The sequence below is a fragment of the Poecilia formosa genome, unplaced genomic scaffold, assembly GCF_000485575.1.
Source record: "Poecilia formosa unplaced genomic scaffold, Poecilia_formosa-5.1.2 Scaffold72, whole genome shotgun sequence".
In the NCBI taxonomy this organism is placed as follows: Eukaryota; Metazoa; Chordata; class Actinopteri; order Cyprinodontiformes; family Poeciliidae; genus Poecilia; species Poecilia formosa.
In genome coordinates, this window is record NW_006800011.1 from 806,449 (window position 1) to 822,697 (window position 16,249).

Here is a 16,249-nt window from a genome sequence, read left to right on the forward strand (position 1 = left end):
ATATTTGAGTCTAATCCAGTTTTTCCTAGTGTAAACAAAGCCACACACAGATTCATCACAATGCCTGCACTGCCTTACATTAAGCCTGTAACATTTATGTAATAGCATGCAACCTGTTGACTCTTTTATCACCAATAGATTTGGGAAGGCAATAGCCTGTGAATACATCATTGGTTCGAATTTTGCGGTTCATGATTTATTGACTCTTGCAAAGGAAGTCAATAGCTAAATTAGCAGTCTGTCTGAAGGCAAAATTACATTTATGAGGTGGAGTGGAGGCTGCTGAGCTGAAGTGGATATATGCTTTTAGCAGGTATGGATTTGGATTGTTGTTAAGTAATAACTCTAATTCTTTGACCTGAAATCATAAATTTAGAGTTGGGAATTGATTATCCAACTCAAGCCAGCGGTGGAACATGAATTTTTCTGCGAAAGTGACAATAAATCAAAAGAGAGTAGGCAGTAGGCATTCACAGGCTGCAGTCCACCAACAAAGCAACAGGGTAATGGGGCTCTCCCTCACTGCTGCTGTATGCAAACAATGTCCAATTCATTTTCCCTTGCACTCTGTAAGTTGTGTTTCTTATTAGTTATATCTAGCCTCTAATTAAATACCTGATTCATCGGGATCTATGACTCCTTATCTAATTACAGGCTGGATATTTACAACAGGAAGGACAGCCGGCTCATCAGGAGTCAGGCCCAGAATACACAGCAGCTCTCTAATTGGAAATTCATTTAGTAGTTCAGGTTTTGATTGGAAGTGGCCCTCAGACCTTTCGATATGTTAAGTACCCACTGTCTGTGCATTGAAATAGATATTGAGTTTAGTCTGTTATTAAACATCCACCTAGATGCACTTTAATGCGTTTTTTTAATATTTACTCATCAGCCAGGAGAAACGTTCATGACGTGGATCTGCAGAGGAAGTTATCAGTGTTTCCATGCAGTTTGGGGATTTATGGAAAAGCATAACATGTTAAGGTTTACAGGTCTGGATAAGTATGAAAAATAAAAGGAAATATTTGTATTTCCTTTTTTCTCCAAATTTTTTACTATTTCATAATTCTGCTTAATGTACATAAAAACATTATGTTTTATGTACAACATACATATATTTGCAAATATATATATTTCCATCCATCCATCCATCCATCCATTCTGGCTGCGCAATATATCGTAAATATAACGTCATCACAGTATTAGTGTCTGATTAGGACTATTTTGACTATTTGGAGTGTTAGCTAATATATTTCAACTGTTATGAACTTGTATTTAATGCTGATGCTAAGCTAAGCCTGTTGGACCAGACCTCATGGCTGAACATTTGCATTCTTTGTTTGAAATGGACAAAATGAATCAAACTCCTGGGTTCAGCTCCCGGTCTCAGGCTGTTGGTGCATGTCTACTCCTCCTCTGTCTTCCCCATAGTCTGCCTTTTCAATGTTCAATAAAGCCCACAAGTACAGAAAAAAAATCTTACAACAACAATGAAAAAATACTACCATGATCAGTTTTACTGCTGCTCTTCATTGTACAATGGCTGCTGGAAAAGACGTGCGTTTTGTTGTTGACTTACGATTCAGAAACTATCTACTTCAATCTTGTTGGTTGTGTAGGAGGCTCCACTTCTGCTTTTTAAAGATGTACGGTTGTATAATTGCAGCCATTTTCATGTGTGAGTGTAAACGTACTTCTTCAAAGAAGCATAATGGGTCACCTGTAGCAAGAGTCAAGCTGTTGTGTTAGAGCCTCGCCGTATGGTGCAACTATATCAACATCTCTGTACGCTTGTAATATTAATATTGCAAAGGATTGCTTGAAATGGAGTAATTGCTGAGTAAGATACTACAGCTGCAATGAGGTCACATTTTTCTTTCCACTGTAATCATGGGAATGTTAAATAGAGCTTCACAGCAGTAGATTTCCCAACCGGACATAGATTACAGACATGGCTGAAAAGGAAAGTATATGGGACACAGAAGCAGTGGGGAAATTTTGAATTTATGGCCATCACAATTATTTCCAAATATATCTTCATTATGTAATTTCCTTACATTATGCAGCCATATTTGTAGTCGTAAAACTAACAGCCACAGTAGCAGATGGAGGTCAAGCTAAGGAAATGCTAAACATGAAACAATGAGAGCGGAGAAAAGCTCCTGCACAAAGCTTCATTATAACAGGGTGGTCTCTTTAAGACTGTCACACTGGACCAGTACCCCATAATGATAGATAGCCTCTATATTTAGATTACTGTGAAAGTAGACTGTCTTGTCCTTCGCTCTATCCTGGGCTCTAAAATATTGTCCCAATTTGAACAGTGCCCTGATTACAGAAACAAATTTAAAAAGATCAAGAAACTATCAGAATGAAATTTTGAGACATAATAAATGAAAGACGTTCAAACTTTGTGTCTCCATTTGTTACAGTTTTCCAGCCATTTTAGATCCTCTAATGTCATAAAACCAACCACATGTTCAATTTCAATAGTATTTATTTAATTAAATTAAGTATTAAATAACAACAAATACCACGTAGCTAATTTGCACAGTTGGTCTTCTGGTTATATAAAACAAAAACATTGTACAAAATCTTGTCTGATGCAGAATGTCTTTTTTTAGAGCCGTTCAGCTTCATTATGCATTTCAGGGAATTAGTCTAACTGCTCCTAATTTACAATAATCACTCGCTCAGCAGGGCTGCACAGTGGTTAGACAGTTAGCACAATCACCTGAAGATCAACAAGATCTAGATTTAGTTTCAGATTTTCTCTGTGCATGTGGAGCTTTTAGGTGCTCTTGAACTTTTAAGTGAGTTTATTTTTTTGCTACCCTAATGGGTTTGTGTAACCATTATGGATGGCCCAGTTACAGGAGAGAAACACACGGACTTCATGGAATTACAGTGTTAAAATGTAAGTTTTTTTTAACAAAAATGTACAATTAAAAAGAAAATCAGTGCAACTTTTATTACTGCTAAAAGACACATCTCAAACTATAGCATAACATAAATTATAATAATTTCAGGAGTTTGATTGTTTATGCATGTTTTCTACCCCACTGTTTTTGCTAAGTACCATTAAAACACAGGAGCTGATGATTGTCAGGTATTTAGCATTTGTAGCTAGCTTTCAGTGGGTTGTTTATTTTACCAATAGACTCTAACTCATATATTATTCCAAAGGTTGTTTGATTGACAGTGATTTTTTTGCTGCAACGTTTCACTCAGTTAATAAAATACTTCTTATATTTAATAGTATTAGCATGCCACCTTTATTTTGAAATTCAGCTTCACTGGAAAAATGTAAAACTGCTTCCCTGCTGAGCTTTTGGCATAAAAGTCTTAATCCTCTTGGTATCAATTATGGCTGAACCAATGGTTTAGCTTCTGCTTTATTCCTGTGGGTTCTGGTTAGAGAAAAAAGGGAACACTTGTAAGGATTTCCTTCAAACCTTTAATCTCTAAAGATGCGGTTCTACAGGGATGCTTGGGTATAGTAGCGCCTGAGAGAGGTATATTGAATAATGTGATGCCTGAGTTTGATGTCTGACCGATTTTTAAAGGGGAGGAATGTGGGCCAGAGACCACCATGCAGTGAATTAATCCTGTAAAGCCTACTACTCTACGGAGTTCAGAGCCTCTACATAAAGTACAGCTTATTGAGATGCAACTCATAGCCTTTTTCTCTTCATTAGTTTCTGTCCTGAGGAGGAAAATGCCCATGGCTCTCCCAATTTTTCTAAGTGGTGAATAAATGATAAATGTTTTGTATTCTAAGTAGCTTTAAATGTCCATTGCAAAAATGTTTATACTTCTTGAATGTTTAGAGCTCTTTTAGATCCATTAACTAACAATAGAAAGATGGATGGAAAACCTGTACAGGCTGCAAAAAAACTGCTGTCTGGGGTAAAGGTTTACCTTCCAGCTGAACAACAACCCAAACATACAGCCAGAGTTATAATGTAATGGTGTAGCTAAGTGTTTCTTTACCCAGAGTTCCTCTTGTTTTACATGCTCCATCACGCCTGGTTCGAAACACCCAAGTCTTGTTAGTTGGTCCTTTCAGTATGCAGACATAAATCCACTGGGAATCAGGCATACAACTTATAGACCTGTGTGAATAAATGGTTTCTATAGAATATGACTGAGATTTGAAAGAAAGGAGATAAATTCAAGGTTTGTTGTGTGCAAAGCTGGTAGAGACATCAGCATGAAAAGTTCTTCTGTAATTACTGCGAAACCCGATTCTACAAGGTATCGAGTCGGGAGCGTCGAATGCAAACGCATGATATACTGTTTACATTTTATTTATGAAAGATTTGAAACCCATGTGACTTTTTTTTGTGCTCTACTATTATGCTCTACATTTTGTTGGTCTGTGTTTAAAAACCTACTAAACAACATGGATGTTTGTAGTTGTCTCATTAAAAAGTGAAAGGCGTGTGAAGACTTTTACAAGCTGCTGTATTTTCCATCGCAACATTTCAGTTGATTTAAAAAAATAAAAGCATTTAAATGTTTTAGGAACATCTTGTCCTCCACATTCTTACACCCTTTCTTTGTCTGCTTTCCATGCAGCTTCACTCAAACTCAGATAAAGGCGATGGATCCGTCCGATACATTCTGAGTGGAGAGGGAGCCGGGTCTATATTCATCATCGACGAGGTGACGGGTGATATTCATGCCACCAAGAGCCTGGATCGAGAGAGGAAAGGACATTATGTCCTGCATGCTCAAGCCTTGGACCGCAACACGCAGGAGGCCCTGGAACCGATGTCGGAATTCATCATCAAAGTCCAAGACATCAACGACAACGCACCTCAGTTTCCAGATGGACCCTTTGTAGCTACGGTGCCCGAGATGTCTGAAGTGGGTGAGTAGTGCAGCTTAATAACCTGGAGCTCTACATGATTGTCCTCTCTTGTCAATTGCCATAAGTCAGAGAGAGAGAATGGAAAAGACAGTCAGAAATGAACTTGAGTGGTTTTATTTGCTACTTTTTATGTAACACTCATGCCATCATTACGTTTGTGCTCTGCAGTAAAAAGGGAAAATATCAAGGGAGGACCTTTGGCTTCACCCTTGTGTATAATTTAAAACTACTCAGAGTAAAATGCCCCAGTGGAAAAGACGGTATTAATGTGAAAAAGTGCAATCAAACATTTACCCTGTGCTGCATTCTGGTTTGACAATCTTCTCCAGTATGTTTGATCTTTTCTAAGCCCGAGTCCTCTTTTTCATCTCTCTCTCTCTCTCTCTTGGGTGGGCAGGTCTTTATGAGCACTCAATAGTGCCTCCACCATCACCACTGTAGAGTTACCCCACACTACGGAGGAATGTAAAGCCTCCAACCTCTTTCGCTGAGACAGCCACTCTTCTCATGCCCTAGCATCATGTGGCCAAACATCCATGTTTTATTTCTTTTTTTTTCTGCTTCCTTTTATAGCTCTGGTGAACAAAAGCTGCTGCTTTTTTTTTTGTTTTGTTTTGTTTTTCTCAGTCCAGTGGATTTTGCCTCACGGCGCAACAGCTTTAAAGTATGACGCTCTAATACTTTAAAATGATATGTTGCTGGCCCAAACTGCAGCCAAACTGCTGTCAGAGTGATTTTGCTTCAAATGCAACATAAAGAAGCAGGTTTGTGGAACTGACAGTGAGGTGGAAGCATCCCGTTTATTTCTGTCCTGTATAAAATCACCCACAGAAATATATCAGAGGATGAACGGCTTCATCTGGGTCGGAGGAGATGCAGGAATCCGATTAAACATGCAGAGCTCGACAGGTCTGTCAGAGCCCTCTTTATATACGGTCAATATCTCGATGGTTGCTGTCATGAATATTCATGAGCAGGCCAGACCTGATGCACACAGAGCTCTGCTTGTTACTGTGTAGGTTTCTGACTAAAGCATGTCAAATAAATGTTTCATAATCGCAGGTGATAAATATTTAGGTGTTGGTTTAGGGATAAATGTGTTGGGTACTACCAGGGGAGAGAATCATACATTTTTAACCAACTGTGAAGGAGTTTAATTTTTCTATCCTGACCTCTAGATTGAATGGAAAGCAAAGTGGCTGTGTTATGCAAAAGTATTTATACCGTCTCTGCTTTATTACATACATGATGATGTCGGAACTACAAATTTACAAGTACAGTGCTGGAAAACAATAGTTAGACCACTTAAATATTTATTCAGTTTTGGGGGTTTTTTGGTCACAGTTCAGATTATTAAACTGATTTTAATAGCCGATAACTAGAATGGATACATTCACCATCAGGTGAATTAATTAGAGGTTATTTAATTAAGAAGTCAAGCATAACCAAGGACTGCATATTCTTAGACCTGTTGAACCAAGACTGATTTAAATCAGGATTTCTGCAGGTTTTACTAACTCAAATTTAAGACTTTTTAAGACCGCTATGAATGAAATGTAAAACTTGTATCACAACAGAAATCTACAAAAGAAAACCGCAAAATTGTATATTTCAGTAGTGCCTGGCTTTTTAGTAAGGAATGCATGTAGAGTTGTATGGGTTGGAAACAACAGAGGCAGAGAAGAATGTCATCCAGCCAATTAAAACTATTTATCTAGCTAACAAGGGTTTATTAGCTGCTAGTTAGCAATAGCCACAACCGACTGTGAAGATGTCTGTGCGTGACTCAAACGTTTGCTTGACAGAAAAGTCCTGTGAGAAAAATAAACTATGTAGAGTGCAAGGTTAAATAGTCTGTTGAGTTTTTCTTAAACTCAACAGTTTGGTTTTATAATTTCAGCCACTTGGTGTGAACACATACTGGGAGAGCTTGTGTGAGATTTAAATGCTAACTTCCCAAATTCTTTGTTCACATAGACGCATGCAGTCACAGCAGTCTCACAGCACGCTCAGAACAGTGGCACAAATGTAATACCATAAAGTTTTTTTTAACTAAATGCATAAAACGTGAGGGTGTTTAATCCTGTCACCGGGAAAAGTGAAGGGTGTTAAAACACGGATGTGACGTCCGTGTGAAGGTGACACCGACGACTCAACTGGCGTTACCTTAAAAAAGACGTGTCTGCTTCAAAACCATCCAATATGGCTGAAATGAAACAATTCTGCAAAGACAAGAGGGTAAAATTTATCCTCCGTCATGTAAGAAACACTTGATGGCAGGTGATGTTCAGAGGACAATTACCTGTTTGTGCATTCAGGTTCTTTGATGCAAACATTTTGCGCCCTGAAAAACATGCAAGTGTGACAAACGATAGCTGCAGATTGTTTTCACTTTGCAGGATTCCCTTTCAAACTATGTTAAAGTTTAAGGTTGTGGGTGTCAATACTTCAGAATGTCTGTTTTCTTGAGTTAATCTCTCAGTTTTCATCCTTACCTATTCCAAGGTTTTGGCACAAACTCAATCATCAGTTGCATGTGATAAAATCAATCACCACTGACATCCCAAAGAAATAAGTCATTTTTACCCACTGATGGGTAAAGCAATTATCCTTTTTGCCCGCCCCCATTATACTTTTGCCCATGGTCATTAAAGTAAATCGGCTTCAGCCGAGTGTCTTCAGCGTCAAATCGGCTGTAACAATCAACTGTCCTCACACTCCACAGCACTAATCCCCCCTCCACATTTGTCAATACTAAATCTCCTAAGTGTAGGAATGGTCTGTGTTGGACTGTGGCAGCTAATTGCTTGTGATGTTCCTTTTCCCCCGTCTTAAGTGATTAGCTGGGTACATGTCAGGTAGTTCAGCTGCATGATCTTTACTATATTCACTGGGGACATAGTATTGTAGTGAGTGCTGGTTTAAAGGGGATCAAGTCAGCAGTAGTTGTTTTCCAGCAGTGGTTTAAAGATGCATTTAGCTTCTGTGACAAGATGAAGAACTACTGAAGGATCATAAGATCGAGGGAGAACAATCTGTGTCAAGAATTTCAATCAGAAATGTTGATGCACTTGTTGGATTTAAGCTTGTGGGTGGGAATGAAAACTTCAAAACACAAAGGAAGATCTTGAGCACGGCTAAAGGAGTGCTAGGCACATGAATATATTCTTCCTAACCAGCTGCGTGTTATTTGGCACTCTTTTGCTGCAAGCATTAACTTTTTTAGCATATATTTGAAGTTTGTTGGAAACAGAATCATTATATATTAATGGTGTTTAAAGAAAACATATTAAACATAATCTAGTTGGGTCTGAGCCCCACTTTGGATATCTGTCAGCTTGGTAATATTTGAATGTTTTTTCTAAAGTGGAAGTTGTTGAAGATCCTCTTGACTAGAGCAGTGGTGTCCAAGGGCAACTGTCCTGCATGTTTTAGGTGATTTCCTGGTTCAACAAAAGTGAACTTAATGAGTGATTAACTAGTAAGCCTCTGCAGACCTCAGTGACATACTGAGGGGGTAAATTGAATTTGAATTAGATGTGTTGGAGGAGGCACAAATCTAACGATGCAGGATGTTGACAGGACATATTAACGACTCATAAACTCTCCGCTGAGCCCGACCACCAGAAATCTTTAAGGTGTCTTTAGTATCACAATACATTCATCTGAAGTAAGTTAAAAGATTTAGAAGTGTTTCCATGCTGGCACTCATCGTAAAACCCAAAATAGGACTTGTCTGTTTATATTTCAGTTATGAAATATAAATGGAAAAATAACTGAAGGCAGATCTCTCCAAAAGAACAGCTGTTTCCTTTGTAAATACACATTTTATCTTATCAAAATGACACCTAGTTTTGACCTATAAAGTCTCAAATAACATCTCACTGGGAGTTCATGTCAGTGCAGCAGATTTTAAAAAAATTCAAGCTTGATGCCTTGATTCTGGTTGCAGAAGGATGATAAGAACCCGCGATCCATTTTCAGAGACCAGCTTTGATCTTTTAAAAGGCCATTATGCATCTCTGTGCGACTGCTGACTTTAGTAAGTGCTGAAGAAGTGGATAAATTGATGTTTGTCAGTAGGTGTGATAAGTGGATGTAAAAATGTGCCGAATTAAATGGACATTTAAAATACATTTTTGAAAGAAATTAAGAAAAGATCATTCTGATTTTTACAGCAGTTTGGCTTTAAAACCTGCTATTGACCACATTATTTACTTTTCTTTGCAATATTACAGTTCAAGGGCTGAGTAGATCATTGAACAAGTCAATGTGTGAATGTGCTTTCTCCAGCTGAAAAAGACCCAAAACTGACATTTTTTGTACAAAAAGATTAAAGATCAATAGTCAACTTGCAGCTTCAGCCATCACTGCCAGAAACTCCTGATCAGGCCTGAAATCTGGGTGTAGTCATGGACTTAGATCTCTGCATCCAGAGAGAAAAAGACAAACACATAAGGCACAAAATACAATGACATGGAAAGTCTTACACGTACTTAAAACACCCAGCAGGACTTGGATTTATCTTTATTATAAAATAAGGTTTATTTCCTCATGTTCTAGCCAATTTACGTGTCGACATGAGACACAGTTTGTTGGCATCTTTATCTCTGAAAACACTCTAAGATTCTACAACATTGTGTGTTTCTGTTTCCTTACACTTGACGCTGCTCAGAGTAAAACCTGCAACTACAAACGCTTCCATTTTTAATCCCATCCAATCTAAACTCCAAAGCAGAGAGTAAACAGGCTCCTCACGATGAGTCACTGATAATGATGTTGTTGGAAAATGTTCTGAAAATTCCCAAATGAAGGCCTGTTTAATTCGCCGCAACTAAAAATAAGCACAGAAAATACTACATTCATTTTATTCACATAAACACTGATTTTCCTCTTTGGGCTGAGTGTGCTTCTATTGAAAAGAACAAAAACATGTTTGTTGGCTTTTGCTTTGTGTCTCACCCAGAGACTGTAAAAGGATGTTTTAATGAGGTGAAAAGTTGATTGTTTTTCATTATGATGCACCAAGGTTTTCCTCATCCCTCCTTCTTTTGTTATTTAGCTTTATTTTTGAATAATAGTTTATAAAAACAGGCACACAGAACATTGAGTTTAATGACTACAAACCTTTTATTATCACCATCTTGTTGACTGTAAATATAAAGCGCTATGGCTGATTTCACATTTCCATTTAAACCTGCAGTATGTAACATTTATAAGCAATGCTTCACAAGTAACCTGTCAAAAAAATCAAGCTCATCTACCTCCTCCCTGTGGTCTGAAGAAGTGCACCGCTCCCGGTCAGAAACGGCCAGTCAGAGTCAGGAGGAAGGTCTTGGCGCTGGCAATCAACCTCATGTATACGCTGCACCTGTACTGATGGCAGAGAAACGACTTACTGTTCCAGGAAAACCATTTATCCACTGTCATCGGTGGTCATGCTAACTAGCTGTAGCGTAGCAGAGAGTAAGGGGAAGGATGGTGTGAGTAGCGCATACACAGGAGTAATTAACAGCACTAAGACCCACCTCCTGGCTCTGATTGGTTGTTTCTCATTGTGTATTTCTGTAGATGTCAGTAGAGCTACATGTAGAAAGCTGAGGAGCATGATTTTTACTTTTTTACAAACATAGCAACAGTTTTAACAAATTTGTAAAAACATTGTCTATAAAAGTTGTACACTGCAGCTTTAAGTCTAAGTGTGAATATCTAATGAATGCACTGTTATCTTATGCAGCCTGCACAGATACTGTTCATTAAAGATGAATTCATAAAAGCAGGAGTAAAGCTGTCTGTGTTAAATATTGGATTCTAACTTTTATTCATTTAGAACATATTTAGATTGCAAAGCAATAAAGGAGTTGATGGTTTCCACTAAAACCATCCCTGCATGGCTGCTTGCATTCACAGCTAACCGGCATGCTGTGTACTGTTTATGATTTATGGTGGCTGACATTGCACTCTGCTCCACCGGGTAACTGAAAAAAGGGAAAAAAATCACATCTGGTAGGACTCAGAGGAGTTTCACTGTGTGATTTCCTAAGAAGCTCAGGAAAGCAAGGCGAGAGTCCAGGCAGCTGCAGGATGCATCATTCTGCTTACGTCAGATCGCACCGTCGTGCTTCCATATATAAATACAGCAGTGCATCAAATAAGCCAGTTGTGCAATTACAGCGCACTCATCATGTGATTAAAAGGGGTCAATGAAGCCTGTAATGCCATGTGAGCAACACTTGGTGTGTAAAATTGAACCTCAATTGCTTTTACAATGAGCTGCTAAGTAAAAGGTCAGCATTAGTTCAGCTTTTTAATCACGTGTCTTTGTTTTATGGTGCTTTTTTAATTCATTAAAGCAATTGCATTCATAATATTTTCTCATTTGGAAAAGGCTGTTAAAAACATTCTCAACAACTTGCATGTGATGGAGGTCATGCACAGTACAAAACGATTTTTTAAATGTTCCCATTACATTTGTTGCACAGACTGAAAAATCTGTTTTTTCTTTCTTGATGATTATTCATAAGCTCTGACTATTTAGTATATTTTTTTCTTTGCATCTTGCATCTCCACCACAGACTCACTGCAGGCATCAAAGAACCTCAGAGGATTTTTCCAGCCATATGTTAACCAGGGCTGAAACATGCTAAATCAGCTCCTTGTTTCCTTACATTACACAGGGTGACTTTGTTTAAAGTCTGACTAGTATTTAAACTGTTCTTCTGTTTCCAGCCATGTGACCTTAAATCTTCTGGGATCTTAATGTTCTAGAAGTGGTTGCTAGGAGATTTCAAACCAACGCACAATTATACACGAGTGTCCCTACGTTGCCATTCGAAAACCTTTTTACAAAGAAAGCAGGAAATCACTTCTGCTTCTCTTTTCTTCTATTTTTAGGTACGTCCGTGTTGCAAGTCACAGCGACAGATGCTGACGACCCAACCTACGGAAACAGCGCCAGGATAGTCTACAGTATTTTACAAGGACAGCCATATTTCTCCGTGGATCCCAAAACAGGTGCCGTATTCCTGCTTGCTGGGGATAAAATGTTGCAGTAAACGCCTATTTGCATAGAAGCACTAAAAACAATGTTCAAAAGTATTATCACTCCTTGAACTTCTTTACATTTTGGCAACTACAAACCTGAATGTTTTTACTGGGACATTGACAAAAGGAACAGGTGACTTTCAAAGATCTTTCTGACTTGACAAGCATATTTTTTCTTCAGCTCCCGTTACTCTGATGCTTCTGAATAAAATCCAATGAGCAGCTAAGAGGCTGTGTTACATTCATAGCTCAGGTGGACGAATATGCAGATGAGATCATTATTAGTTTGCTATCTAAAAATCTGGAAAATTTCACTGTTGTCACTTTTCAGAGATTTTTCAGTAGATTATATATAAAATATTCAAAAGAAGCCACTTGACATGCTACTGGTTAGCATTTGCAAATCAGACAATCTAGTTGATTAAATGCAGGAGCAGAAATAAGGAAAACTGCAGATATGAGATTCCGTGGTGCCATTACGGTTTCTAACATGGACATTGTGTATATTAATGTTTTAACTTAAAATAGGCAGTTCTAGTCGTTTTTAGAGGAGGCCTGAAGGTAATTGAAGTTGATGGAAGATGACTCTTGATCCCCTCACAGGTCCACTGCACATTTTGTTGTTCTATCATCTAAAATTGTAGTAAAATACAACATAGATTGCTGTCTTAATGTAACCCAGTGATTGTTGGGTAAAAATGCTCTTGCAAGGTATTGTTCAACTATTGTTGTTTATCTCTTAAAGTGTGAGAAATCTTTGCTGTGGACGTTCTGGTGCTATTTTCACCACATCTGACATCATAAAAGTTAAAGCTACAGTTATGGCTGAGTCATGTTGTGCAGCACGCGAACCTCACTGTGGACCATAAGTAAGTTCTCCTGGGACCAAGCAGACATTTGCAGAACTCTCTCCAGAAAGCCATTGTTTCCTGCTCAGCGGTGCTCAGTCTTTTAAAGTTCATCCTTTGTTTGAGAGGCGTCTTCTATAATCTATTAAACATTAATAAGCCTTCTAAGGTACAACACATATAACTTTTATATGATGTAAAAAATGCAACATTTTCAGCGTGTATAGGTCTTTTTTATTTCTTATCTCTGAACCTTACACGGTCATTTGTCCTGGCGCTGCTCTTGCATCTAAAGTTTGCGCTGCTGTTGGGTAACCTGAACAACTCGTCTCTTGTATGACTTGATTCATTGCCGTCTGGGACACACTGCCACCTCCGGAGAGACCGCACCGCCCATGTGAAACGGGAATTTTCATGCTGAATGAATAATACAAATGAACAGCTGTACGATTTGACTTTACCATGAGGAAAAGAAAGACGATTGGGAATTAATGAAACCGTTCCACAGCGGCAGATTTTTAGAGTGAATACACATCCTGTGTTTTGTTATTGCAGTGGAAACCCAATGTTTTCACACACTTCAACACATTGTTCACTTTAACATCCCATACTTTCTGTCCTCTTGAGGCACTTTTCAGTTCAATCACACAAACATTTCAAACGGTACATTTAGTTCACTTCATTATTCAAATCAGTTTAAAAGGTTTGTTTCTGAGGAAGCCCAGCTGATTGCATCAAGTTTTTGCCTTTTTGACTTAATACAAAGTTATTAATTCAACTTTTTTGTAACTTTATGTAACATATTTCTACAATATAAAACTTGCAAAGATATGGATGGTTGGTTGGTTGGTTGGTTGGTTGGTTGGTTAGTTGGTTGGTTGGAGCCTGTCGCAATCAGCAATAAATCAATTAATCAATTAATCATATGATAAATTAAAATGAGCTCAATAATATCCATTTGCATAATTTACTTCACTCGGGTGTTTTGGTCTCATTTAGCCCCGTTTTTGTTTACAGACACTTTATAATTCATTTTATTTGTTGCTTTTTTCATTTATTTTGGAGATTGAAAAGCCCCTCCAGTTCCAGTGTTAAACGTTCAGGTGTACTTGGACTATTATACATATTACTTGAAAATGGTCTCAAAACAACAATATTAATATTGTCTTTGAAGTTATTGCAATAACTTCAATAACTTCACCCAGCAAAATGTGTTATTGTGGCAAGCCGACTTGTAACCTGATGTTTTTTAATCATTCTTTATGGAGATAAAAGGATGATATGTGCAGTTTTTCCCTCCGTTTGCCCATAAACTGAGACCTTCTGGATGAATCCGATGCCTCACTTTGCCTGAGCTGACGCTGCAGCTTGTCTGACTTCTAATTGGGCGTGGGGCGTGCAGAGGATGGGGACGTGATGGAAGGCCTCAGCCAGTTGCTCTCTCCACACAGCACTACTCCACCCACACATATTAATTTATACAAGTAGGCCTGCTGCCTTTTTTTTGTCACTGGCACACCGGCCTTGTCTCTAAAATTAGCAGCCGGACTCCTGTTGGTCAGCGGAGGACGCACGCATGCGGCGAGCTGCACTTTGGTTTGATGCTTTACACGCTCGGCTCGGGTATTAAAGCGGTTGTGCTGGCGCAGCGCCACGTTCCAGCCCCCCGCCGGAGAGATGAAGCCACTTCTGCAGATGTCTCACGGTGCATTAGCATGCTTACACGTCCTCACATCCTCCTGTACTCGGCGTCCATTATGCTTAACCTGCAAAGACACCTTCATGGGAAATTCACAGACTATTCGGGGGGCGCTATATGAGCGCTCACACATGCAACGTATTCCCCTCTGAGCAAAGGCTGGCATCCTGACATAGAAGTGACTGAAGATTATTTAAGCACAGAAGGTAATCATGGCATTTGGCACACACACATGGCGCTGAAGAAAGACATAAGGGATTTCCTCGGACTTGACCCAAATCCTCAGCAGGAGTCAAAGTGACCACTTTCACTCAGTTTTGTTTCTCCTGCCCTGGCTGGTGTGATAACATCCCCTCAGATCCAAGAATGACTGGAGAAGCAGAAGCAGACGTGTCTGACTGCTGACAAACTGCATGAAACGGCAGAGATCTCTTCAACATGGGAAGATGTCACAAATAGAGATGGAGTTATCTCCAAAGCAATCATGAACGTTTATTACAGCTCTGGAAATGCTCACTAAATATGGCTTTAATATCCGTAATGGCTTGCAGCTGCTTAATGAAGTTAAGCTATTGCAGCTAAGAGCCAATGCAGATGCTACTGTAACTCTGATTCATTCTTCAGTTTACATATGTGAGCTTTTCAGCTGTTTAGGCTTATAATTCAGAGTAGCTGGAAATTAAAATTCAACACATCTGTCTTGACATATGTACCAAAACATGCTGCTTCTCACAATCAAGAGCAAAATGAGTCCAGGCTTCTTACGAGGTGGAATTTGGTTGAAGTGCGTTTTGTTTTTACTTTGCTCTGAGTAGTCCATGTGTGTTGGGATCAAGGATGTTAAACTTAATGTTCTTCATCATCTGGACAAGATATGTTAGTTTTTTTCATGACGTCACTTTCTTCATTTATGAATACAGTCAGTTTCAGTTTCAAGCATGTGGTTTGTTGAAGGAATGAAGGAATCTTGATAGTCCAGACAGCACTGGATGCTGTGAGAATAATCCATGTTATTGTTGGGTCACTGCGTCGTCATGGAGTTTTTCCAACGTGTCCTAAAAATCTGTGGCAGGTTTTGTTTGCTTACAGTTTAAGCTGCATGATAAGGTGATGCTGCAGCATGTTTTCTGGCATCATGTCATCCAACATTATTATTGCACAAGGCAGATGGACTATAGTGTGAAACTCCCTGAAGTTATCAACTGTAAATCTTTTCTTCCCAGTGGAAATGTGGAATCTCTGCTTACACAACCCACACCTGTTATGGTCACACTATAAATGAAATTAACATAGAAAACAGCTTAATCCCTGGCAGTAACGTTGAACTGTTTAATCAGAATTGATTTTGTGTGTGTGGACGAAGTCTGTCCCTGTAGAGCCATTCTTTCCTCTGCGTGTCCCAGGCAAGGCGTACTGTTTAATTACGCCTTGCCTCATGTACACTTTGCTTTGCATACAGTGTCTCCAGGTTGACCGTCAAGGCTGTTGACTTAGCTGTCCATACGGACGCATGCATTTACAGTGCAAACACTGGGTGTTTGTTTTTTGTTGAAGGAATTGAACCCACATATGTCTGAGGCAGCAAGCATCAATAAAAACAATATTTTTTTCTTTCCTCCTGCTGCATGCTGACATTATGCACAGTGTTGGGATTAATGCTGCACCATCAGCAGCTCAAGGTGTTTTTTTTTTTTTATTTGTTTTGTTCCCATTGCATGCCAGGAACCAGCTGCAGTCAAGGTTGCAACGCTTTCATGTTCATTTAAAGCACAAAGCACCTGT

General features: G+C 38.9%; 1 protein-coding gene across 2 annotated transcripts in view; it reads left to right on the forward strand.

The window, feature by feature from the left end:
- Positions 1-16,249, forward strand: part of LOC103140512 (cadherin-18) — a 96,776-nt gene that overhangs the window by 15,055 nt on the left and 65,472 nt on the right. For both annotated transcript variants that reach the window (XM_016673272.1, XM_007555690.2), the window contains exons 2-3: positions 4,582-4,876; positions 11,771-11,890. In XM_016673272.1, coding sequence (XP_016528758.1) covers positions 4,582-4,876; positions 11,771-11,890 — 415 coding nt within the window. The remainder of the gene's footprint in view (positions 1-4,581; positions 4,877-11,770; positions 11,891-16,249) is intronic.